This window comes from Geotrypetes seraphini, chromosome 5 (assembly GCF_902459505.1).
Source record: "Geotrypetes seraphini chromosome 5, aGeoSer1.1, whole genome shotgun sequence".
In the NCBI taxonomy this organism is placed as follows: Eukaryota; Metazoa; Chordata; class Amphibia; order Gymnophiona; family Dermophiidae; genus Geotrypetes; species Geotrypetes seraphini.
Window position 1 is genome coordinate 13,666,753 of NC_047088.1, and position 25,169 is coordinate 13,691,921.

The window sequence follows — 25,169 nt, forward strand, 5'->3', positions numbered from 1 at the left end:
AGCGACAGATTGGAACAATCGGAAAAAGGGAGAACTACAATTTGTATAGGAAAGAAACATAAAAAGGGCAGAACGAGAGGAGAGGGGAAAAAAGACTAAAGAAACCAACAAAAAAAGAAGGAATAATGCTTAACGTTGCTGAGAATGGGGCAATATTGAAAGTTCGGAGATACGGCAGAGTTAGCATTCGAACGCATCTTTAAAAAGAAAACATTTACAAGATCCTTTAAATTTATCGAGACTTTTTTCTTCCCTTAAAAAAGCGGGCAGGGAGTTCCATGTAAGAGGGAAAAGATGCGTTAGGGCGCGTATTGATAACTTTCAATGAGAAGTCTTACAGAGCCAGTCCTAGCCCTGTGTCCAGTTGAGCTGTGTTAAAAAAAAAAAAAAGGCCAGAAGCTTCTACAAGTCAGACCTCAGCTGGAAATGTACAAGAAATTTGCACCTACGTGATGAAACAGCAATCTCAACAGGAGCATTCCTGACAGGCTTACAAGGCCTGCGAAAAGGCCTGCTTTATCTCCAGAGTCAGGGGTCTAGCTTCTAATTTCTGCATATGTCATGAGGAAATGTTAATCTCCCGTCAAGATCGTAAAGGGAATTTTGCAAATGGAAAGAACAATAAATAAGAGGGATTTGCTGAGTAATGCAAACCAATATATTTACTGGAATCTGACGTCTTGTTGGTTTGCACATGGAAGCGTGTGCTCCCTTTCCAGTCCCTGACCTCTCCGTGGTTGATTTACTTCACTGAGGTCTAAGGGGGGAATGGACAGGGACTGCGGCTAAGAGCACTAATGATTTTTGGAGGATCTCTCAAGGCATTTGTCACTCCTACTTTAATCTCTAGAGCTCTCTTATCCCCCCTAGTCTTCAATCTTCTCAAAGTGTTGAAAAAAGCCCATGTTCCTATCAGGCCCGAGGCCTTGTTTCCAACATAAATCTTATATGGTATTTGCTGTAATAAACTGTCCTTGTGAAGGTGACTCATTGGTATCCCGCCTGCTCCCATTTATATGTAGCAGGGCAGGGCTGGATTAACACTATATGGGTCCCTAGGCAAACATATATTTGTGTCCCCATCCCCCCCACTCACTACCAGGGCCCCCTTTCCCCACCATCATTTCACCTCTCCGCAAGTAGCAGGGAAAAGTGCAGAGCCTAGCTGTGGGTATGATAACAGTAATAGTTTATGAGTACACATGGGGACTATGCAAACACATGCCTTAAAAAAGGTTTGGACAAATTCCTGGAGGAAAAGTCCAAAGTCTGTTATTAAGACATGGGGGAAGCCACTGCTTTCCCTGGATCGGTAGCATGGAATGTTGCTACTCTTTGGGGTTCCGGAATCTTTTGTTACTCTTTGGGATTCTAGAATCTTGCTATTCTTTAGGATTCTGAATGGAAAGTTGCTACTCTTTGAGGTTCCGGAATCTTTTGTTACTCTTTGGGATTCTAGAATCTTGCTATTCTTTAGGATTCTGAATGGAATGTTGCTACTCCTTGGGTTTTGGCCAGATACTAGGGACCTGGATTGGCCACCATGAGAACGGGCTACTGGGCTTGATGGACCATTGGGCTGACCCAGTAAGGTTATTCTTAATTGTCAGAGATAGAGAGCTGCCAAGTTACCCAATTCCAGGGGGTAAATTCTGAGCCAGTCCTGGATTTCTGCAACCCTATCCTGGTACATTTATGGGACCCGAAGTGCTAATTTCAACTGGTGGTATCAGGGACTACAAACAGAACACTGACTTGGGATCAGTGGCATAATGAGGGTGAGAGTGGCACCCCTCACCCACCCTGTTCTCCACCCCCTATCTCCATATGATCCTTCCCTTCCTCTGTAACGTTCCTTGCGCGAGCAGCAACCCCCAGCTCTTCCTCTGATGTTACTTCCTAGGCGTGGGTCCAAGAAGTGACATCAGAGGAAGACTTGACACTGGCGCGAAAGCAGGTTGGGGGTTGCTGCTCGCGCCAGGATCATTACAGAGGTATGGGGAAGGGAAGCGGCATTCATGAGCGGCAGTGGGGGCAGGGAAGGAGTGGCAGGGGCAGAGAGGACTATGGGTGCCTGCGCCCTCACCAAGACAGCACCCTTGGAGAACTCCCCCCCCTCCCCACACACACACCGCACTATGCCACTGCATAGGATATAAATTCAAAAACAGGACTGGCCAAATAGTCTCTCTCCTGATAACCTGGCAGCTCTACAGCAATGGAATGAGAACCAGGGAAGCATTGCCTCTGATAGCATTCTACCATTTAGTTGCTTGATAGGGAAATAACTCATCACTCTTTTGGACAGTCCATCCATTGAATCGGATAGCGTAGCTGGTTTTGGGAAAGGTTTGGACAAGTTCCTGGAGGAAAGGTCTATAGTCTGTTATTGTGAAAGTTATGGGGGAAGCCACTGCTTGCCCTGGATTGTTAGCATGGAATGTTGCTACTATTTGGGATTCTAGAATCTTGTTACTCTCTGGGATTCCAGAATCTTATGTTACTTTCTGGGATTCTAGAATCTTGCTATTCTTTAGGATTCTGAATGGAATGTTGCTACTCCTTGGCTTTTGGCCAGGTACTAGGGACCTGGATTGGCCATAGTGAGAACGGGCTACTGGGCTTGATGGACCACTAAGACTGAACATAAGAATAGTCTTAGTGGTCCATCAAGCCCAGTAGCCCGTTCTCACTATGGCCAATCCAGGTCCCTAGTACCTGGCCAAAAGCCAAGGAGTAGCAACATTCCATTCAGAATCCTAAAGAATAGCAAGATTCTAGAATCCCAGAAAGTAACATAAGATTCTGGAATCCCAGAGAGTAACAAGATTCTAGAATCCCAAATAGTAGCAACATTCCATGCTAACAATCCAGGGCAAGCAGTGGCTTCCCCCATAACTTTCACAATAACAGACTATAGACCTTTCCTCCAGGAACTTGTCCAAACCTTTCCCAAAACCAGCTACGCTATCTGATTCAATGGATGGACTGTCCAAAAGAGTGATGAGTTATTTCCCTATCAAGCAACTAAATGGTAGAATGCTCTCCCATTAAATATTAGGAAGATAAATAATTACATGCCATTTAGGAAAACACTGAAGATATATGTTTTAATTTTATTTTTTTGCTAAAGCTCTGTTAAATATTTTATACATTTAAATAGTAATTCTTGGAGTAATGCCCTGTCTCTTTATTTGTGACACATTGAACTCCGTTGGGTAATTGCGGGATATAAGCACATATTGTATTGATATTTTAGGTGTTAACAAATTATACGAGGACGCACAACATATAATATGTTCATATAATGATTCAAAATGTTGTGAGATCTTGGCACCGAGGTACCCCCCCTCTTTTCAAGGCTGTATTGTTAGTTCCCCTGATGAGCCAAACATTGGTAAAACAAGGTCGTTTGTTGGGAAGATTGGAGAAGAAGTGACAGCGTTGGAGCTCGTCGTCTTTTGTCAGCTAAGTCCTTGAACGTGCCTCCAGGTGACTTTGCCCTTGAAAAGGCTGGATTGTTTGTTCCCCTGATGGGCCAAACATTGGTGAACCAAGGTCGCTTGTTGGGAAGATTGGAGAAGACGTGACAGCGTTGTAGCTCAAGTCATCTTTTGTCAGCTAAGTTCTTGAATGTACCTCTGAGTGACTTTGCCTTTGAAAAGGCTGCATTATTTGTTCCCCTGATGAGCCAAACATTGGTGAAACTAGGTCGCTTGTTGGGAAGATTGGAGAAGACGTGACAGCATTGGAGCTCAAGTCGTCTTTTGTCAGCTAAGTCCTTGAACGTGCCTCTGGGTGACTTTGCTCTCGAAAAGGCTGCATTGTTTGTTCCCCTGATGAGCCAAACATTGGTGAAACAAGGTCGCTTGTTGGGAAGATTGGAGAAGACGTGACAGCATTGGAGCTCAAGTCGTCTTTTGTCAGCTAAGTCCTTGAAGGTGCCTCCAGGTGACTTTGCCCTTTTCTAAACCTGAGCTGTTCTTTGAGGGAGTTTTTTTCCAGTGAAAGTATTTAAAACAGTTTTGATTTGTACCTTTTGGTTCTATATTGCTACATTAGTCTGAGGCTTTTTCTCCCTCTTTTTGGGTGCATGCTGGGTTTGAAGAGGGGGGTATCTCGATGCCACAATCAAACAACATTTTGAATCATTATATTGATATTTTAGGGCAATGTGTCCAAGAAATCCGTTTACAAGGTGTTCCATGTGAATAAAAGATTCACAAATGGAAAGAGCGAAATAAAATATTTTAGGTTTATTTTTATGCTTCTGAATGAATGCAAGCAAAGTGGAGGTAGTATTTCCGTGGAGAGGCATAATCGAAAAACACGTCTAAGTCCCTTTTTGGCCTAAGGCGCTAAGCGCCCAAAGTAAGCAGCAGGGAAATATCCATTCTCGGAAAAAAAAAGTCCAAAATATGTGTTTGTTTTTTTTCAAGAATGGCCTACCTGAATGTTCAGGCATTTAATTGTCCAGACCTATTCCCAAACAAAAATTTGCCTAAGTCCCAAACTCCCAAAACAAGACCTTTTAGGCATGGGAGGGACCAGTCCTTCGTCTAAAACCACGTTTCTCTAACCGGTGTCCATCATAAGCGCCGGTTACAGAATCGTGGAATGTCGCCGTCCCCACAACGATCGCATCCCCCCCCCCAATGATCACAGGAGGGATGCCCAGTCACTCTTGCTGGAACCTATCATGTATCCCCCCTGCAATGATTACTGAAGGATTACATCCGCCTCGACCCCCCCCCCCCCCGAAAGTTCTCCAGCAGGAGGAATGCGCAGTCCCTCCTACTGGACCCCCCCCCGAAAGTTCTCCAGCAGGAGGAATGCGCAGTCCCTCCTACTGGACCCCCCCCCCCCCCCGAAAGGTAGCCCACCCAGAACCTCCCAGTGGGCTAAGACATCACCTCATATCCCAAGGCTTTTTAATTTCCCAAGGAGTCTGTCATGAGGGACTGTTTCGGATGCGTAGGTGGAGTTTTGGCAGATACGTATGTAGTCTAAAAATTACATGCGCAAGTAGTTACATAAATGTTAGTGTCGATGTTACAGAATCGCCCCCCCCTTCTTCCATCTTTAAATGCGGGGTAAGGTATCAGCACCACATAACAGAAACACCAAAGATAACTACAAAATATGCCGTGTCTTTTCTTTCTGCCCTCGTCTAAAAAAAACACAGCAGCAAAACAACATGAAAATTGGAACGTAAGCCTGTGTAACTAGGACTAGCGAGCCAGAGAAACTTGGTTTGTTTTTATTTTTCCTGTCATGCCTCGCCTCATGCCTTTTAAATTGTGGAGCCCAGACATCTTAGGCAAGCCATACATTCCACTACCTTTTTGTTCCTTACAATACGAGTGTGGTAAGAAACGCTCGCCTGTCAGCACCCAGACAGCACACTCAGATGAGAGAGACTGAGCTGGATATTAATGTGCAAACAGAGAAAGAGAAGCTGCCAAGAATATCTGGCAACAATCTACTTAAAACTTGAAAACCTCACTACAGAGAAAGATCAGTCCCTGGAAGATTCCAGAAAGAGGTGCCCTTTAAATGCCTGAGACGACACTGTGCTTTCAGCTTTGTGTACAGACCCTCCAAGGTAGTTGGCCAAAGAAACTGGCCAGTTTGGAAAGTTCTCCGTTAGTCTGTAGTTCTAAGATATGAAACTGGACGCAGAGCTGCTGTAGGAACTGCAAAATAGATTCCATTCCATTGGTGTCTTCTATCCCGCCAATACCTTTCAGTTCTAGGCGGTTTAAAGAAGAATTGGCCTGGGCATTCCCAGGGAGATTACAAGGTTGATAGATAGAATATGCATTGGGAACTGGGGAGGAGTCGAAAATCATTTGACAGATTTCTTGAATAGCATGGTTTTCAGTTCTTGCCTGGGTGTCGTGGTCAGCAGATGGAGAGGTCACAGTCTAGTCTCGCTGCTCGGGTGGCTAATAGTCCGTCATTTTTTTTTTTTTTGCATTGCATGCCTTTGACTGGGGGGTGGGTAAAGCGTGCCTTTGTTCTCCTTGGTCTGGATGTGTTGTTCCTGATTAGGCGATTGCTTAGATTGCCTTGTCCGTTTCCATTTAGGGTTTTGAATAGGGTGCAGTAGAATTTGTATTGAATGCGTGCGAGAATATGTGTTTCCTTCATCTTTTGTGAGCCTGTGAGGAGGAGAGAGAACACAGGGATGTGGAGAGGGACACAATTTCTGTTCAATGTAGTGATATGCAAAATCTCATCCTGAGAGCGTACAGTCCACGCCTCTGTGTAGTATCACTGCTGTCCTAAGGACAATTTTTAAAAAGGGGCTCGATATTTTTAGAAGCGTTTAGGCCAATGCATCCTCACTCGAGAAATCCAGCTTTCAGGATATTGCCAAATATTAGGTGGTGGTCAAAGTAGCAGATCAACCAAAGCGAAGTAACCAAAGTCCGTTTATTATTGCGGAGATACGGTACACATACGAAAACCCAACACCCACACAAGGGCTGCGTCAGGGTTTTGGTAAACATGAAACAATAACAAAATTATAATACAAACCAATGTGAACATGTTAAAAAAAAAAAAAAAAAGCAAAGCTTACAAAAGGCATTAAAAAGAAACTTATAAACCTACATCATAGGAAAAGGCATCTACTCATAACATAGTAAATGACAGCAGATAAAGACCTGAGCGGAAAATCTAGACTGCCCTATAATTACATGCATTACAATTTCATAATTACATTAAAATGTCCTTTTTTCTTTGTTGTTTCTGGGCCGTAGACCTTAGAAGTTCACCTGGTACTGTCCGTAGGTTCCAACTTCTGGAGGTGCTGTAGAAGCTCATTTGCGGGAAAGTTACCAATTCAAATTAGCGATCCTTTGTGTTCATCCCCTGCCTTTTTCCTCTCCATCACCTTCCTCGGGAGGGCGTTCCAGGCATCCACCACCCTCTCCTAACACCACACCTAAGTGTAGCACCTCGCAACCTCAATTAATGTCCTCTAGTTTGACCAGTTTCCCTTCTCTAATAAAATAAAGGCAGTGGCTTATATAAAATAATAACTAAAAAGGACAGACAGATCCATAAAACCTGCAAAGTGAGCTACTCATAAAACATGAAGTCCCTAAAGGCTTCATAATGTGCAAATGGAGTAAAATGAGTGGCCCAGGTATGCAAAAAATCATACAAAAAAGTTAGATAGAGCATAATTTAAAAAGAGCTTACAGGCTATGGTCCTAAAATGGACAACATTAGAAAATGCTTGAAAAGACAAAATGAGAGCTCATACCTGGGTGATGTCTACATAGCAGCTTTTTTAAAGTTTTTTCTACATTGAAACATAAAAACATAGAAACATGACACAAATAAAGGCCAAATGGGCCATCCTCAGCATCCACTATCTCCTCCTCTCCCTATTGGCTAAGTCTCTTAACATTTGCATCTCCTCTTCCTATTGGCTAAGACTCTTAACACTTGCATTGTGATGTCAGAGAACTTTCTGATTATAGAAACATAGAAACCTGATGGCAGATAAAGGCCAAATGGCCCATCCACAGCATCCACTATCTCCTCCTCTCCCTATTGGCTAAGACTCTTAACATTTGCATCTCCTCTTCCTATTGGCTAAGACTCTTAACACTTGCATTGTGATGTCAGAGAACTTTCTGATTATAGAAACATAGAAACCTGATGGCAGATAAAGGCCAAATGGCCCATCCACAATCTCCTGCTCTCCCTATTGGCTAAGGCTCTTTACACTTGCATTGTGATGTAATCAAACTTTCTGATTATAGAAACATAGAAACATGGTGGCAGGTAATGGCCAAATGGCCCATCCGCAGCATCTACTATCTCCTCTTCTCCCTATTAGCTAAGGCTCTTAACTTTTGCATCTCCTCTTCCTATAGGCTAAGTCTCTTAACTCTTGCATTGTGATGTCATAGAACGTTCTGATTATAGAAACATAGAAACATGGTGGCAGGTAATGGCCAAATGGCCCATCCGCAGCATCCACTATCTCCTCTTCTCCCTATTGGCTAAGGCTCTTAACTTTTGCATCTCCTCTTCCTATTGGCTAAGACTCTTAACACTTGCATTGTGATGTCATAGAACGTTCTGATTATAGAAACAAAGAAACATGGCAGATCAAGGCCACATACTGGACACATACTGCTTCTGGTACCAATATACAGTATACTTCTTTGTAGTCTATCGGTCAAGGGTAGGGGGTTTAGGTGAAGAGGTATGTTTCTATTGCTTTTCTAAAGTTGAGGAGTCGTTCAAGGGATCTAATCTGCGGGGGCACATGATTCCAGTGGTTCTGTATGAAGTGGGAGTAGAACTGTCGCTTTGCGGTTTGCAGTCGGAGCTGAAATAAAGATGGATATAAATCTAATAAATCACAAGGTACTTTTGAAATTTTGCACAGTACATACTGCAAAGCAGCGGTATAGCCACAGGTGGGCCTGGATGGACACACGCACACTGAGTTTAAATTGAGGCCCACCTAGCTGTGATGTGGCTAGCAGGGAACCCCAAGCCCCAGCAGCTGAAGATTCTTGGCATCTCTCCCTCCTCACCCAGGCAATCATGGGTCTCTTAAATGCATTCCCCCAACCCACCCCCTCGGTACTTTTTAAATCCTTCAGTTCTACTCTGGCAGTGAGCAGTGACTCGTACCCGCTGCCAGTGCCAGCCCTGAGCCTTCCCTCTGATATGACTTCCTGTTCTTGGGAATTTGCGTTACATTGAAGACTCAGGGCTGGCATCAGCAGCAGGTACGAGTTGCTTTTCACTGCCAGTGAAGAACCAAAGGACTTTAAAGGTACCAGGATTGGGGGAGTAAGAGACCCTCCAATTGCCTGTAAAATCTGGCAACACTACCTTGGCTTCATCAGAATGACCAGGGTCCCTCATTATTTTCTTTATTTATTTAACACATTTGTATTCCGCTTTTGACATAGTAACATAGTAGATGATGGCAGATAAAGACCCGAATGGTCCATCCAGTCTGTCCAACCTGTTTCAATTTAATTTTTTTTTTTTCTTCTTCTTAGCTATTTCTGGACAAGAATACAAAGCTCTGCCCAGTACTGTGCTTAGGTTCCAACTACTGAAGTCTCCATCAAAGCTCACTCCAGCCCATCTACACCATCCCAGCCATTGAAGCCCTCCCCAGCCCATCCTCCACCAAAAGGCCATATACAGACACAGACCGTTCAAGTCTGCCCAGTACTGGCCTTCGTTCATCCCACGCTTTTTTGAACTCAGTCACCATTTTCCTCTCCACCACCTCTCTCGGGAGCGCATTCCAGGCATCCACCACCCTCTCCGTAAAGTAGAATTTCCTAACATTGCTCTTGAATCTACCACCCCTCAACCTCAAATTATGTCCTCTGGTTTTACCATTTTCCTTTCTCTGGAAAAGATTTTGTTCTACGTTAATACCTTTCAAGTATTTGAACGTCTGAATCATATTTCCCCTGTCCCTCCTTTCCTCTATCCTCACAGATAACATAAACAACTTTTAAACATGTACAAAGTCTTAAGTATCCACATGACGGACAAGTGATTTCCTAATGTAGTGATTGTCATTTTTCTCTTTTAGATATGCACACCGGTGTTTCGACCATCGAAAACATTCATGTGCTCACGGGGAGTGATGTCAACCTCACGTGCAAAGCTGAGAATTACCTTTATGACAAGCTCACCTGGTACTACCCTTCCTCAGAAGAAGCACCTGCCGCCCTGACTGTCAGTGAAAAGAAAGGCCACGCCCTTTCCTTGTCACTGACTCTAACAAACGTGTCACTGGCCGATGCTGGCCTGTACAGGTGCAAGGCTAAGAATCGCAATAATCCCAGAGAAATGATTGATCGCTTCACCAACGTTGCTGTCCAAGGTAAGCCCTGCTGATCATGGACGTCCAGTGGCTCGGGCAATATGATTGGTCTCTTGTGATCATGTGCCCGTGCAGGGGGTAGTTTTGTAAGAAGCCATCTTGTTTAAGGTGGCAGGAGCGCGTGCACTTTGTTTTGTAAAAAGCCATCTTGCTTAAGGTGGCAGGAATGCGTGCACTTTGTTTTGTAAGAAGCCATCTTGTTTAAGGTGGCAGGAACGCAAGCACTTTGTTTTGTAAGAAGCCATCTTGTTTAAGGTGGCAGGAACACGAACACTTTGTTTATGCAGATAGGTATGCTGAAGAAGCTGGCTGTGGGTGTGGACATGGGAGAGCATAGCCAAAGCTCACATGAAAATTATAAAATGTAATTGACTTGCATTCTTGCTACCATCTAAGTGTGGGCATTTATAGCAGGCTTAGGGTTGAAGTTTCCAGTCATGGTACCTGGGCTTGTCGTGCCACTGGGGCTTGCGCGCATCTGAGAAGCTGTAAGCTATGCCGTCAGTAGTTTTGCTACCATCAGGGCCTCGCAAGGTGGACAGGTTTCGGCGCAGATGTCAGACTCATGATGTACCCACCCATATGGGCAGCAGCAGATGGACAGTGTTGGAGGCGGAGGATCGCTTTCGATGCAACAAACGGCGAGAACATCAAATTTATACTGTGCAGAGGAAAAGTCTGTATTTTGCCACAAAAACTGATGATGGTGATCAAGTCGTGAGGACTCGAATATGAGTCGATGGCACCTTACAGGGCTGGAGTAACTGATTGCGCCTTAAATCTAGGCGTGCTTTCAGTCACTTACGCTAGTGTTTAAGTATCTAATACTGTGTCCAGTTATAAAAATAACCCTGTTCTGTCTAACCAGAAAAAATGTATTTGAAAAGCTTCAGAAGTACATTTTAGAATGGTCATGTGACTGGATAATGAAGTCTTTGGTTGCGGTAAATTTGAGCATGTGACACTTTTACTCCGAAAACTGCATTGGCTACCTTTTGAACCTCGAGTAGTGTTTAAGGTGTTGGTGTTGATTTTTTGAAGCAATTCACCGAGGGATACCGTGGCGTTTTTCACATGCTGTGACATTACATCAGCTCCGTCAATCCTTACGATCGAAGAACACGATGCGTTTATCTGTTGATGAGTTACAGCACGTGAAGTATGCTAGTTCCAGAGCGATGGCTATTTTGATGGCAGGGGAGAAGCTTTGGAATAATCTGGTTGGACAACTGAGACTGAATTATAACTTTCAGAGTTTTAGAAATTTATTAAAAACATCTCTTTTTATAGAAGCTTTTTAAGGGGTTAAGAAGCATCGATTGAAGGAATGAAGTGATTAATAGAAATGTTATCTGCATTTTGTTTGGTTTTATTGTGTTTTATACAGTTTTTTTGGTGTTTTATGCTATGATTATATTGGGGGGTGTAATCCATTTAGGTATAAGTGGAATATAAGTTTTTTTTAAATAAACAAATAAATTAAAAAATGGTCAGGTAAAAATAGTGGGTTGACCTGACAAGACTCTACAATCAATTAAGAACAAATATTCAAGATATAATAGCATTGTAAACATGCAGGGTTATCTTTGACCTTACTGTGGTGCTTTTTTAGTTCCTGGGCTTTGTGCTTCACACCGAGTCCCTTGCCCACACTCCTGTGTGCCCTCCCATGTAATGTGTAAATAGTGAACAGAGCTTCTAAAATAAGGGTCTAAATTTGAATCTCAGCTGAGCTGGCAGGGGTGGGGCTTCAATTATCAATCGATCGGGAGCACTGTCACAAATTGATGAATATGAGCTATTCATCTCAACTCAAATTGCCGAATTTGCCCTATTTAAAGAGTTGAACTGGAGTGAAGCTGACTGATGATCTTGGTATATTTAGATCAGATATTCACAGATATGAACTTCAACTTGAACCACGCCCAGAAAGATTTTGCCCATCACTAGATCAGGCAAAACCGCCAACAGAATGTGAGCTCACTAGCTATCAGATTTCAGATTATCAAAATGAATAAAGAAAAGAAAAGCAGAATAAGTTTATAGTTTTTGAGTCATTTTTATAATCTTGCTCTGAGGAAACTCCTTGTGGGTTGTTCATGGCGGTCCCATCTTTTCCTTTATGCTTCTTCTGAACCTCTTGTGTAGATGGCTCATTACTTCTACTTCTCACTTAAACTGGAAGGCATCAGACAGGAAGTGATGCATCAACTACACAGGAAGTTCAGAAGTGGCCTGAAAAAAAAAATGGCAGCTTCAGTGAATTTGCTGCAAAGATTTGCAACATATGATACTCATCCTGAGACCAAAGTGAAATATTTATCCAGCATTAAAGCCATTGCTTGAAGAATCTCAGATCACTTTTGCCACTTAATTGGTTTCATTTCTCCAGGGAAAGGAGCAAACGTGTCTTGTGTTTTCTGTTGCCCACAGAAAAGAGAGCTCCATACATAGTGCAGGAGCTCGAAGAAGTGGAGGTGAACAGCAGCAACACACTCCACCTGGAATGCTTAGTGGATGGGGTGCCCATTCCCACCATCACCTGGCTAAAAAATGGTTATGAAATGAAACCAGCCTCAGGTATGTTCTGGGATACACAGTAATTTCAGTGGTGAATTATCCAGTGTAGGGTTACCAGGTTTTCCCAAAGGAAAATCCAGATTCATGGCCACGCCCCAAGGCCCATCTAGTTCCACCTGTGTCAGGCCCCATTCCGCCCCCCCCCCCCCCCCATCCCCAGACAGCATCCGTGCATGCGTGGATACTCCTTCTCGATGCAATTTTGAGGGGAAGCCTTTCAAACCCTAGACAAAGTGCTGGGTTTTGAAAAGCTGTCCGGACCCCCGGACATATTCTCGAAAAGGAAGACATATGCAGGGAAATCCAGATGTTTGGTAACCCTAATCCACTGTAAGAAAGGAAAAATGAATGAAACCTGGCTATGAGAGTCATTGCCGATCTTGCTGTCTCTGCCAGGGGGCCCCAATCTTGCTGCCTCTGTTAAATTTATTGGAAAATCTGAGTTTGTGGGACCCAGGAACGGATTAATCCAGTTTCTATTATTTTCAATGGGAAAAATTGTCTTGGAACTCGAACAGGGCTCTGGAACAGATTAACTTCGGATTCCAAGGCACCACTCTGGGTTCAGACATGGTTGCTTACGAAGTGCAGTCTTTGGCTCAGAATATTCTATACCACTAACAATTGCCTACTGAGACATCGGATCGACTTCAAGGTTCGAATAAGAGAATGAAATTGTTAAAGGATTTAGATTTTTGTCAGGTACATTGATGTGCTGAAATTGACATTTCTACTCTAGGAATTTCTCTGCTGGTCAACAACAGCCTAATCATAGAACGGGTGAAAAAGGATGACGAGGGCTTGTATGAATGTAAGGCCTCGAACGAGATGGGGGAAGCGAGAACAGGAGCGTTCATTACAATACAAGGTGAGGCATCCTCCCTCCCCCCACACACATATGTGACCCACTGAGCGAAATGGTACCGACTTATTTACATCACAAGATAGAGGGATAGCAACTGCATAATCCTGCCAAATTTCAGCCTCAGGTATGGACCAATTATGTCTTTAAAACATGAGAAATGTTTTGTCAATAAAAAATTAAGTTTTGGGGGGAAAAGCACATTTGAAAAATAGCAAACTTAAAGCATCTCTATAATCCACAAGAAGTTGCAGGTAAAATATTGAGCATGTTTTGTATAGACTGTGATCAACGTTTTTGCAACGTTTCATCCCAAATTTACCCCTCCAAACTTTTTTTTTTTTAATATATTTAAATTTTTATTGGTTTTTAAAAGTATCACAATAACAGTCAGAAATCCTTCGATTCTTCCTAGTTCCTTTCCTATAACCCTTCATTGTAGCTCCTTTTCTACCTAACCCTGTAAACCGTGCCGAGCTCTACGCTTGTGGAGATGGCGCGGTATACAAACCTAAGGTTTAGTTTAGTTTAGTTTACAGTCAAACTGAATCAGCACAAAACCGTGCACAGCTTGTACAATTTGAAACACAGAATAATAAACACAACACTGAGATAAGCAAATATTGTCATCCACACAATTTACTCCCCCCCCCCAACTCCAAACTTTTATTGCCTATGGCTGTGGGCATGATTGCCAGACATCCATAGAAACCCAGGCTGTGTATGGAAGAACTTGCAAGTCAGAAAGGGAAAGAAGCTTTAAGAAAGTGATGAGTTATACCCAACGATCCCTTTCCTGTGTCCTTACTGCTTCCCTTTGTACCAGCACACACACACACAGACATATACAAACACATCTGTACACATATAGATACCTAGCCATGCATATGATGCAAGTTTGGGGTGATTTATTGAAGCCTGCTGGATGTTAGGGTATGTTTATCACATCCCCCTTTTCATCTTAACATTTTTCGATGCCTTCAAGCTGTGGCCTAGGAAACTTGAAAGCTATTCTGGCCAATTCTATTATCGTCTTTCATTAGCATTATGTACTTAATACTGTATATCACATTTCAACTGTTCCTGCATTACAAGGTTTTGCAGCAGAGGGGGGGGGGGGGGAGTCTGATTTATTTGTTTGGATAAAATATCTTACTTTTGTGATTGTTGCTCTTTTCCGGGTCTCGCCACACCTGGGTAGTTAGAACCAATGTTTCAAAAACAAAGAAATTGACCCTGGGAGACCCACAAAGAAGAAAATCCAAGAGAAATCAACAAACACTGTGGAGTGACGATGTTCCTGAAATGGATTTTATTGAAAACTAGTCTTTAAGCCCGTTACATTAATGGTGTGTCTGTCTCTCTCTCTCTCTCTCTCTCTCCTTGGCTACTGTCTGGTTGTCTGTCTTTCTTTCTTTCTGCCTCTCTATCTCTCCTTGGCCGCTTTCTCTCTGTCTGTCTTTCTTTCTTTCTGTCTCTCTCTCCTTGGCCGCTGTCTGTCTGTCTGTCTTTTTTTGCTGTCTGTCTTTTTTTGCTGTCTGTCTCCTTGGCCACTGTATGTCTGTCTGTCTTTTTTTGCTGTCTGTCTCCATGGCTGCTGTCTATCTGCCTTTTTTTCTGTGTGTATCTCTCTCTCTCTCCTTGGCCACTGCCTGTCTGTCTTTTTTTGCTGTCTGTCTCCTTGGCCGCTGTCTGTATGTCTTTTTTTTTTGCTGTTTGTCTCTTTCTCTCCTTGTCCGCTGTCTGTTTTTTTTTTTTTTTCAATCTCTCTCCCTGGCCCCCTGTCCTTCTGTGTGTGTCTCTATTTCTGTCAGTCTTTTTTTCAATCTCTCTCCCTGGCCCCCTGTCCTTCTGTGTGTGTCTCTATTTCTGTCAGTCTTTTTTTCAATCTCTCTCCCTGGCCCCCTGTCCTTCTGTGTGTGTCTCTATTTCTGTCAGTCTGTCAATGTCCCGTCTGTCAATGTCCCGGTTGCTGGATAAAGTAAACCGCCACGCGCGCACTCGTAGCAAACCATCATGCGCGCACGCTCTGAATATACGCACACGCCAAATGGGCATGTGCCACACGCTTTAAAATTTCTCTGCCGGCCACGGAGCTACGGATCACGAATCACGCAAGTAGGAGTGCGCATGTGCGTTAAGGGTTTATTATTAGTGATTTTAAAAAGTTCCAAAATTCAGTGAACAATTCACATAAACGTAAAATAATCCACATAAAAACCTTAAGGACCTAGTCCGCTGAGAGCATAGGACCCAACACGGTCCGTGTTTCGACAAGATAGTCTTCTTCAGGGGTCCCTGATAGTTCTATGGTAGTAGATACGTGAAAAAACTAATCAATCCAAAAGAATTGCCTTCAGGGAATAGGCAGACACGGAATAGGGAGTGTCTTTCTTCAGGATGTGCTGCGAGATCTGCATTTTGTCTTTATATATAGTGGGTCCTCCAACTCAATTGGTCACCTCAAATTCCAACCAATCAGATTTGAGGCAGACTGCAGACCTCACAGCACACCCTGAATAAAGCCACAGCACGATGGCCGAAACGTCGGTTCTACCTACCCAGACGTGGCAGAGACCCAGAAAAGAGCACCAATCGTGACGCCAGCCGCGGGAGCCTAAGAGACCATCTTACTGTTGTGCTGTGACGTATTTTTGTCTGATGATTGTTTTATGATTTTGTGTGTTTTGTTCTACCTTCACCTAAGTATAGGTGGGTTACAAAGGTTTTAAAAACTGCCTGAGCAGGATGGCATCAGAAATGCATTCTGAGAAAAAGATCAAGGGTTCTGCTTTAAGCCGTAGTCAGATTTATAAAGGGTTTCGCCCATTTTATAACTGTGGGAAAGTAAATTCATATAAAATCTTACCCATGGAATATAATGAAGACCTAATGTTGCATTTCATTAGTAAAGCATTCCTAGCAAAGTAAATCAGTAAATTCTGACATCTAAAGCCTCAAGTCACCCTCAACATGCTGTATACTTTGGCTGCAGTCAGCACGACCTAAGCAGGCCTTGAGAATAACCACACTGAGAAACTGGGTAATATTGTGTGTTTTCTCCCCGTGGAACACATACCTCTTGTGTTATAAAGCAGATGGTAGGTTGGTTGATGGTTCAGGGGTGTGGTTTTCAGTAGAGCGCTTTAGAAATCTCTTTTAGTTGAAGCAGGCTATTCAGAAAGGGTTCCCTGAGTGGCGGAATTTAAAAGATGTTGCCGATCCTGTGCTTCCAGACAGATTTCTTAGGTCATCAGGCTGCCCAGTGGTATAAATGAATATCTCAATTTTTGAATAAAAAGCCCCAAACTAGTCTTAAAGACATTTGGAGTATTGAGACAAAGCAGCAGATTTCTGCATCTCAATAGTCACGAAGGTGGAATTGGAGGATGAGATGTACAGCGTCACCATCTATGAGACAGACATGTTTTTTTCTTGTTCCATAGATCTTTTTGGACCCCTGTTAGCCTGTTAGGTTACAAAGGTTAGACAGTTCTAAATCTAATAGAGGCTGGCACTGTCATCTCGATATAGGGACACTGGATCATTTGCTATATTATTGTCCCTTGATACTCAAATTCTGGAAATCCATTTGCGGTCAAATTATTACGATATTGGAAGTTCCACTATCACTATCATATGATATAATATTATTTGGAACGATATTATTACTCAAGAAACCAATTATTGCGAATCAGAATAGATTCCTCCTCATCATGACAGGAGTAGCCATGCAGTTGACAATGGAAAAATTGGAAAAGTTGGGATAACTTGAATTAGTTTCTGGTGGAAATCCTTATGTCAGATTTATAAGTTTGAAAACGTTAATTCTCTACAGAGGGGACACCATAGCAAATTCAAGGAAATTTGGGGCCCGTTAACAAAATATTATAAGTTATGAATTATTAATATTTCCCTTTGATTCATGAAAGATTTTTATACACATCCAGGAGGGGAGGGGGGGGGAGGGATAGGGTGGGGGGGATGGTTTTAATTGCTGAATATTATTTGTTGGAGTAGAGTACAATAGGTTATATTACTTGATTGTTCAACTGTTTGCACTATGTATTTGATTTAAAAATGAATAAAGAATTTATTAAAAGAAATCTCTTTTATTCCTGTGCTCAATTCACAGCCTCGGAGGAAAAAGCAAATATCGAAGTCATTATCCTTGTCTGCACGGGAGTAGCGGCGACGCTCTTTTGGCTGCTTCTTACCTTGTTCATCCGAAAACTGAAAAAAGTAAGTCATTCCGTAGCTTCTGTCCTACGGGGAAAAATAAACAAGCGACATTCGCCCTGGGAGCGTTTCAGCAGGGAAAGTCACGGAACACTTTATCTTCAGCTTTGCTGTCTGTGAGTCAGTGGCATGGTATGCGGTGGAAGGGGGGTGGTCTGCCCGGGTGCCATGTTGGGGGGGGGGGGGGGCACAAGCTATTCTTTAGGATTCTGAATGGAATGTTGCTACTCTTTGGGGTTCCGGAATCTTTTGTTACTCTTCGGGATTTTCAAAACTTGAACAAAGTGCCGGGTTTTGAAAAACCGTCCGGACGCCTCATTTATTTGTATAGGGTTGTAACTGCTGCTCCATGCACTCTTCTCCCCTCCCACATCATTTGTCATGTCTAAGCCAATGGTCTCAAACTCACAGCCCAGGGGCCTGCCAGGTACTATTTTGAGGCCCTCGGTATGTTTATCTTAATCACAAAAGTAAAATAAAACAGTTTCTTGATCATATGTTTCTTTAGCTATATATTACAATATTATTATTAAGACTTAGCCAAAAGAAAGGATTTATAAACTATTAGTTTTTAAGCTCATTACATTAACGGGTGCTAGAATAGATGTGTCTGTCTGTCTTTCTTTCTGTCTCCCTCTCTCCTTGGCCACTTTCTGTCTGCCTTTCTTTCTATCTCTCTCTCTCCTTGGCCGCTGGCTGTCTGTCTGTCTTTCATTCTGTCTCTCTGGCCCCCTGTCTGTCTGTAATTATTTCTGTCTGTGTCTCTCCCTGGCCCCCTGTCTGCCTGTCTTTCTTTCTTTCTTTCTCGCTCCTTGGCCGCTGTCTGTCTGTCTGTCTCTCTGGCCCCATGTCTGTTTGTAATTCTTTCTGTCTGTGTCTCTCGCTGGCCCCTTGTCTTTCTGTCTTTCTTTCTGTCTCTCTCTCTCTCTCCTTGGCCGCTGTCTGTCTGTCTGTCTTTCTTTCTGTCTCTCTGGCCCCCTGTCTGTAATTATTTCTGTCTGTGTCTCTCCCTGACCCCCTGTCTGTCTGTCTTTCTTTCTCGCTCCTTGGCTGCTGCCTGTCTGTCTCACTGGTCCCCTATCTGTTTGTAATTCTTTCTGTCTGTGTCTCTCCCAGGCCCCCTGTCTGTCTGTTTTTCTTTCTGTCTCCCTGACCCCCTGTCTGTCTGTCTTTCTTTCTGTCTCTCTGGCCCCCTGTCTGTCTGTAATTCTTTCTGTCTGTGTCTCTCCCTGACCCCCTGTCTACCTTTCTTTCTTGCTCCTTGGCCGCTGGCTGTCTGTCTGTCTCTCTGGCCCCATGTCTGTTTGTCATTCTTTCTGTCTGTGTCTCTCCCTGGCCCCTTGTCTTTCTGTCTTTCTTTCTGTCTGTGTCTCTCCCCGGCCCACTGTCTATATGTCTTTCTTTCTTTCTCGCTCCTTGGCTGCTGTCTGTCTGTCTCTCTGGCCCCCTGTCTATCTGTAATTTTTTCTGTCTGTGTCTCTCCCTGGCCCCTTGTCTGCCTGTCTTACTTTCTTTCTTTCTTTCTTTCTTTCTCACTCCTTGGCCGCTGTCTGTCTGTCTGTCTCTCTGGCCCCATGTCTGTTTGTCATTCTTTCTGTCTGTGTCTCTCAATGGCCCCTTGTCTTTCTGTCTTTCTTTCTGTCTCTCTGGCCCCCTGTCTGTCTGTCTTTCTTTCTTGCTCCTTGGCTGCTGTCTGTCTGTCTCTCTGGCCCCTGTCTGTCTGTAATTCTTTCTGTCTGTGTCTCTCCCTGGCCCCCTGTCTGCCTGTCTTACTTTCTTTCTTTCTCGCTCCTTGGCCGCTGGCTGTCTGTTTCTCTGGCCCCATGTCTGTTTGTCATTCTTTCTGTCTGTGTCTCTCCCTGGCCCCTTGTCTTTCTGTCTTTCTTTCTGTCTGTCTCTCTCCCTGGCCCCCTGCCTATCCCTCTCTGGCCTTCCGAGCAATCGAAGATTGCTGCCTGCCCCCCAGCACAGCCCTCCCCCAAAGCAGCCCCTTTTCCCTCTCCCCCTCAACTTCCCTGTGCAGCAGTAGCAGCCGGACGCCTCACAGCACCTCACCTTCCTGTCGTTGCTCTCGCCGACGCTCAAACCGCCACACACGCCACAAGCCGCAAATCAAACATGGCAACAGAGTCAGAAATCATGGTATCAGGGATCACGCCGCTGTAAGTGCACATGCGTGTTTAGGGTTTTATTATAGAGGATAAAGAGTTTTACCTCATGCAAAATTGTCATTTCTTTAATAAGACATTACCTATTTTTTCTGAAGCCCTCCAAGTACCGACAAATCCCAAATGTGGCCCTGCAAAGGATTTGAGTTTGAGACCACTGGTCTAAGCTGTGGTAGTCTGGTAATAAAGGATGGATTGGCCTTTAGCCCGTCACCTGCCTCTGCATGCAGGGTGTTTTGGCAGTGGGACCCCTCGATTCCAGCTGCCCGCAAAGAAGTAAATATAAAGACAACAGACCTGGAAGAGGTTTCTGCTGTGTTTATAAAACTCCTCGTGTTTCTTATCAGATTGCATTTTGTTTCAGAGCCTGTCCCCCTCCGAATCCGTACAGCATGCTTTCTTCCCTGTAATTAAATCCTAGGCCGTCCCAAGAGGCTCCATCTTTAACATAGCTTTAATGGCAAAATTGAGTAAGTCTCCCTCAAGGCAAAGGATTGAAAAGCAGATTTCAGAGAGGATTAGTTTGAGACAAATGAAACAAAACAGAGCCTTTAAATACTTGCTACACAAACCCCATTTGTTCCTCGTCGCCTTTTTCCTAACTGAGCAGATAAAAGGCCTGGCACAAATTATGGACGCCTTGGTGGGCTGTCATGTGATATGAAGAATATCCTACATATGGCCAAAATTTAGTATCTCAATTTTCTTTTGATCAGAAGGAGGGAGCATAGCTTCCAAAAGCTAATTAAGAAATCTACCACATTAGTCCAATAAAAAAAAGGATCGTTGGGAGGGGGGGTTGCCCTGAAGCAAATTCCAAATTCAGGTACCGTAATTATTCCCCTGCCTTAGAGAGCTTACAATCTCAGTTGCTAGTTGAGGCAATAGAAAGCAAAGTGACTTACCCCCTCTTCTACGAAACCACGGTAGCGGTTCTTAGCGCAGAGAGAGCACAGAGAGCCGCGCTGCTCCTGACGCTCATTGGGTTCCTATGAGCATCGGGAGCTGCGCAGGCCATTCAGCGCGGCTCCCTGCGCTAGAAACTGCTAGCGCAGTTTCGTAAAAGAGGGGGTTAGTTACATGCCCAAACTCACAAGGAACATCAGGCGAGACTTGATATTTGAACATAAGAATAGCCTTACTGGGTCAGACCAATGGTTCATCTAGCCCTGTAGCCCGTTCTCACGGTGGCCAATCCAGGTCACTAGTACCTGGCCAAAACTCATGGAGTAGCAACATTCCATTCAAAATCCTAAAGAATAGCAAGATTCTAGAATCCCAAAGAGTAACAAAAGATTCCAGAACCCCAAAGAGTAACAACATTCCATGCTACCGATCCAGGACAAGCAGTGGCTTCCCCATGTCTTTCTCAATAACAGACTATGGACTTTTCCTCCAGGAACTTGTCCAAACCTTTCTTAAAACCAGCTACGCTATCCACTCTTACCACAACCTCTGGCAATGCGTTCCAGAGCTTAACTATTCCTTGAGTGATAAGATATTTCCTCCTATTGGTTTTAAGAGTATTTCCCTGTAACTTCATCGAGTGTCCCCTAGTCTTTGTCATTTTTGACAGAACCCTAGTTCATTGCTGCTGCTGTGCCCAGCAGACTCTCTCTCTCGCTCTCTTAACCCCAATACAACACACACCTGCCCTCTAGCCTCCCAGGGAACAGCTCTTGCAGTCACCCCGGTCCTCCTGTCTCTTGCTGACAGCCTAAGTTCTCTGGAGTTGATTCCGTTGTCTGACTTATGTTTCTTTAGTTTGTTAGTTCGTTTTATATCTTGTCCTCTCCAGGAGCCCAGAACGGGTTACAACGATATGTACACAGAAGTCATGAGGATCAATAACACGCATTTCAAGATGTGTGGGAGCCATTAACAAAGTATTGTACTGATTAGATGACATTTTTTCCCTTAAATTTGCAAGTTCAATTGTGAGAGGGGGAGGGGGTAATTTTATTGTTACTTATTGTATAAGGTATTGATTATATGATAGGAAAGGGTGGGAGATAAGAGCATATCATTTATACCATTGATGATTATTAAGTGATATATTTATTGTTAATTTGTTTGGACATATTGTCACACTTATTGTAAGTTTGAAAATGAATAAAGAATTGAAAAAAAATAAAATAAAAAAACACAGAGAATTGAAGACATATCAATAACTCGCATTCTATGGAGAAACTGAGCTAATTCCAGGCTATTAGATTTTTGAGCTTTTTTTTTAAAGAAACCATTCAAATATCAAAAATATTAAGAGAAAAGCTCTTCTATGAATCCTCACCAGGACCTCAGCGGTACCACTCTGAGCTCAAAATACTCTCATGGCTCAGAGCTTTATGCAGCCAATCGTCACTGGTCCCATTAGTTTATATATTTTTTTTACTTAGCTACGTTTTAAATCCAATAATAAATTCAACTTTACTTTAACTTCATCTATGTTCATATATATTGAAGAAAATAATCAACACGTGGAAGGGCATAATCGAAAGGGATGTCTAAGTCCGTTTATGTCCATATTGTAAGTCGTCTAAAATTAAAAAGAGCCTAAGACACATTTTCAAAAGATACGTCCAACTTTTTTTTACTTTTGAAAATCGAGTAATTATACGTCCTGCCAATCTGATCGTCCACGTCGCTAAATCGTCCATCTTTATACCACATTTCCGTCCAACTTTCCGTCCAAGTCCAAAACGCCTAGGACAAGCCCTGTTGGACGTGAGAGGGGTCTGCAAAGTGATGAACTGAACACCCAGACATGCCACCTAAATAGTGGGGTACCTTACAGGGTACCGCTGTGAACTTCACAAAAAGGGTGCCATGGCTTCTCCTCACTACAGCTCCCTTATAGGTAATGGTGAGCCCCCAAAACCACCTCCAGAATCCCCTAGACCCACTTATCTACCACCCCAATAGCCCTTATGGCTGCAGGAGCTACTTATATGCCAGTAAAAAAGGGTTTTAGTGGTGTATAGGGGAGTGCATATGTTTAAGTATCAATGCAGTGATTACAAGGGCTTATGGGCATGGGTCCTCCTCCCCATGGGTCCCTAACCCACCCCCAAGACGGCTTAAGACGCCTCTGTGCAGCACGACTAGGCTTTCCTATGCCAGGCTGCCAGGTGCTGATGTTCTGGAGGCACAATTTTCAAGTTGTGATTAATATTTTTATGGGGGGTGAAACAACAGGTAAGGGGGAGGAAATACAATATTGTAAAGGAAAGCGAAATGAAAAAGGTGAATACAACAGGAGAGGGAATTCGGGTTGTGCCGGTCGAAGTTGCAAATGGGGAGCGATTATAGATCAAACGCGTCTCTAAATAAGAAAGTTGTTAGGTTACAACATAAGAACATAAGCAGTGCCTCCGCCGGGTCAGACCATAGGTCCATCCTGCCCAGCAGTCCGCTCCCGCGGCGGCCCAAACAGGTCACGACCTGTCCAAATCACCAGAAGGGGCCCCCATGCCACCTCGGTTTCCTATTGAGTCCTATCTTCCCATCAAAGTCCTAGCCCTCCGGTCTTGCACCTGCACGACCTGGTCGGGTTTCTATACTTATTTTCTGGTTAGCTTTCTCAGTATCCCACGATCCCTTTATCCCTCAGGAATCCGTCCAATCCCTGTTTGAATCCCTGTACCGTACTCTGCCCAATCACGTCCTCCGGTAGCGCATTCCAAGTGTCCACGACCCTTTGGGTGAAGAAAAACTTCCTTGCATTCGTTCTGAACCTATCTCCCTTCAGTTTCTCCGAGTGCCCCCTCGTACCTGTTGTCCCCTTCAGCCTGAAGAATCTGTCCCTATCCACCCTCTCTATGCCCCTCATGATCTTGAAGGTCTCTATCATATCACCCCTGAGCCTCCTTTTTTCCAGAGAGAAGAGCCCCAGCCTATCCAACCTTTGAAACGGTCAAGCGATGATTCTTCCCGTAAATAAATTGGCATGGAGTTCCATAATTGTGGGGCATTTACAGAGAAGATAGAGGAACGGGTGGTATCAAGTTTCAAGTTTATTAGTTTTTAATATCCCGATCATAAAACGAATATCTGACCGGTTAACAATAAAATTTAAAATAGGTAGAAGAGAGAATAGTTAGGTGTATTGAATATTTAGAGTAAACATATATAACGTATACAGACAAACTAGAAAGTGAGGATAAGTGGGGAGGAAAAGTTACATAATATTAGAAGAAATGAGATAGAGGGAAGGGGTAGAACAAGAGGGATGAGGGTATATGGTAAAAGTGATATGCGCTGAAGAAAAGTTAGATTTATGAATTACAGGTAAACTGACCATAAAAGAAAGAAAAAGAGAGAGAGAAAAAAAAGAAAATAAATAAATAATTGTCGCATTAAAGGTATTGATAGTAGATGTTGGGTATTTGATCGGAGAGATCTAGAAGGGGGCAAATGGAATTAGAAGCCTGTCTAGGAATTCGGGGGTATGGTGAAAGCATGTTTGACATGCAAAGAGTAGGATTTTATATGTTATTCTGTGGGATATGGGTAACCAATGTGCATTAATCAGAAGAGATGCACCATCTAAAATTAAACATGGCCAAGACTGAGCTTCCTATCTTTCCACCTAATCCCATCTCTTCCTCCATTCTCTACTTCTATGAACAACGGCCTCATCCTCCCTGTCTCATCAGCTCGTAACGTCAGGGTAATCTTTCACTCATCTCTCCCCTTCTCGTCACATAGCCAACAGACTGCCAAAACCTGTCGTTTCTTTCTCTACAATGTTGCTAAAATTAGGCCCTTCCTTTCTGAGCGCACTACCAAGACCCTTGTCCAGGCCCTCATCACCTCTCGCCTAGACTACTGCAATCTGCTTCTCACTAGCCTTACGCTAAACCATCTCTCTCCCCTTCAATCTGTTCAGAACTCTGCTGCACGCTTCATATTCCGCCAATATCACTATGCTCACATTACCCCTCTCCTCAAATCACTTCATTGGCTCCCTATCCGTTTCCGCATACAAATTCCTCTTACTGATCTTCAAGTGTATTCACTCTGCGACTTCTCAGTATCTCTCTTCTTTCATCTCTCTCCACAGGCTGCTCATTGGGTAAGTCTCTCTTATCTGTACCCTTCTCCTCTACAGCCAACTCTAGACTCCGTCTCTTCTACTTTGCTGCACCGTATGCCTGGAACAAACTGCCTGAGTCGATACTTCAAGCTCCATCTCTGGCGGTATTCAAATCCAGACTCAAAGCCCAATTCTTTGACGCTGCTTCAGTTCCAAACTCCAGTCCATCTACTAAGTACCAATATCTGTCTTATCATTCCCTCTCTAATTCCCCCACCTGAGCACTGTGTATAGATGCACCTTCTTGTTCAGTCTGTATTGACTAGATTGTAAGCTCTTGTGAGCAGGGACTGTCTCTTCTATGTTTTGATGTACTACACTGAGTACGTCTAGTAG

At 43.5% G+C, this 25,169-nt stretch overlaps 1 protein-coding gene across 2 annotated transcripts in view; it reads left to right on the forward strand.

The window, feature by feature from the left end:
* LOC117360676 (vascular endothelial growth factor receptor kdr-like) overlaps positions 1 to 25,169 on the forward strand; it is a 333,742-nt gene that overhangs the window by 227,622 nt on the left and 80,951 nt on the right. For both annotated transcript variants that reach the window (XM_033944848.1, XM_033944847.1), the window contains exons 13-16: positions 9,596 to 9,889; positions 12,323 to 12,469; positions 13,209 to 13,337; positions 17,467 to 17,573. In XM_033944848.1, coding sequence (XP_033800739.1) covers positions 9,596 to 9,889; positions 12,323 to 12,469; positions 13,209 to 13,337; positions 17,467 to 17,573 — 677 coding nt within the window. The remainder of the gene's footprint in view (positions 1 to 9,595; positions 9,890 to 12,322; positions 12,470 to 13,208; positions 13,338 to 17,466; positions 17,574 to 25,169) is intronic.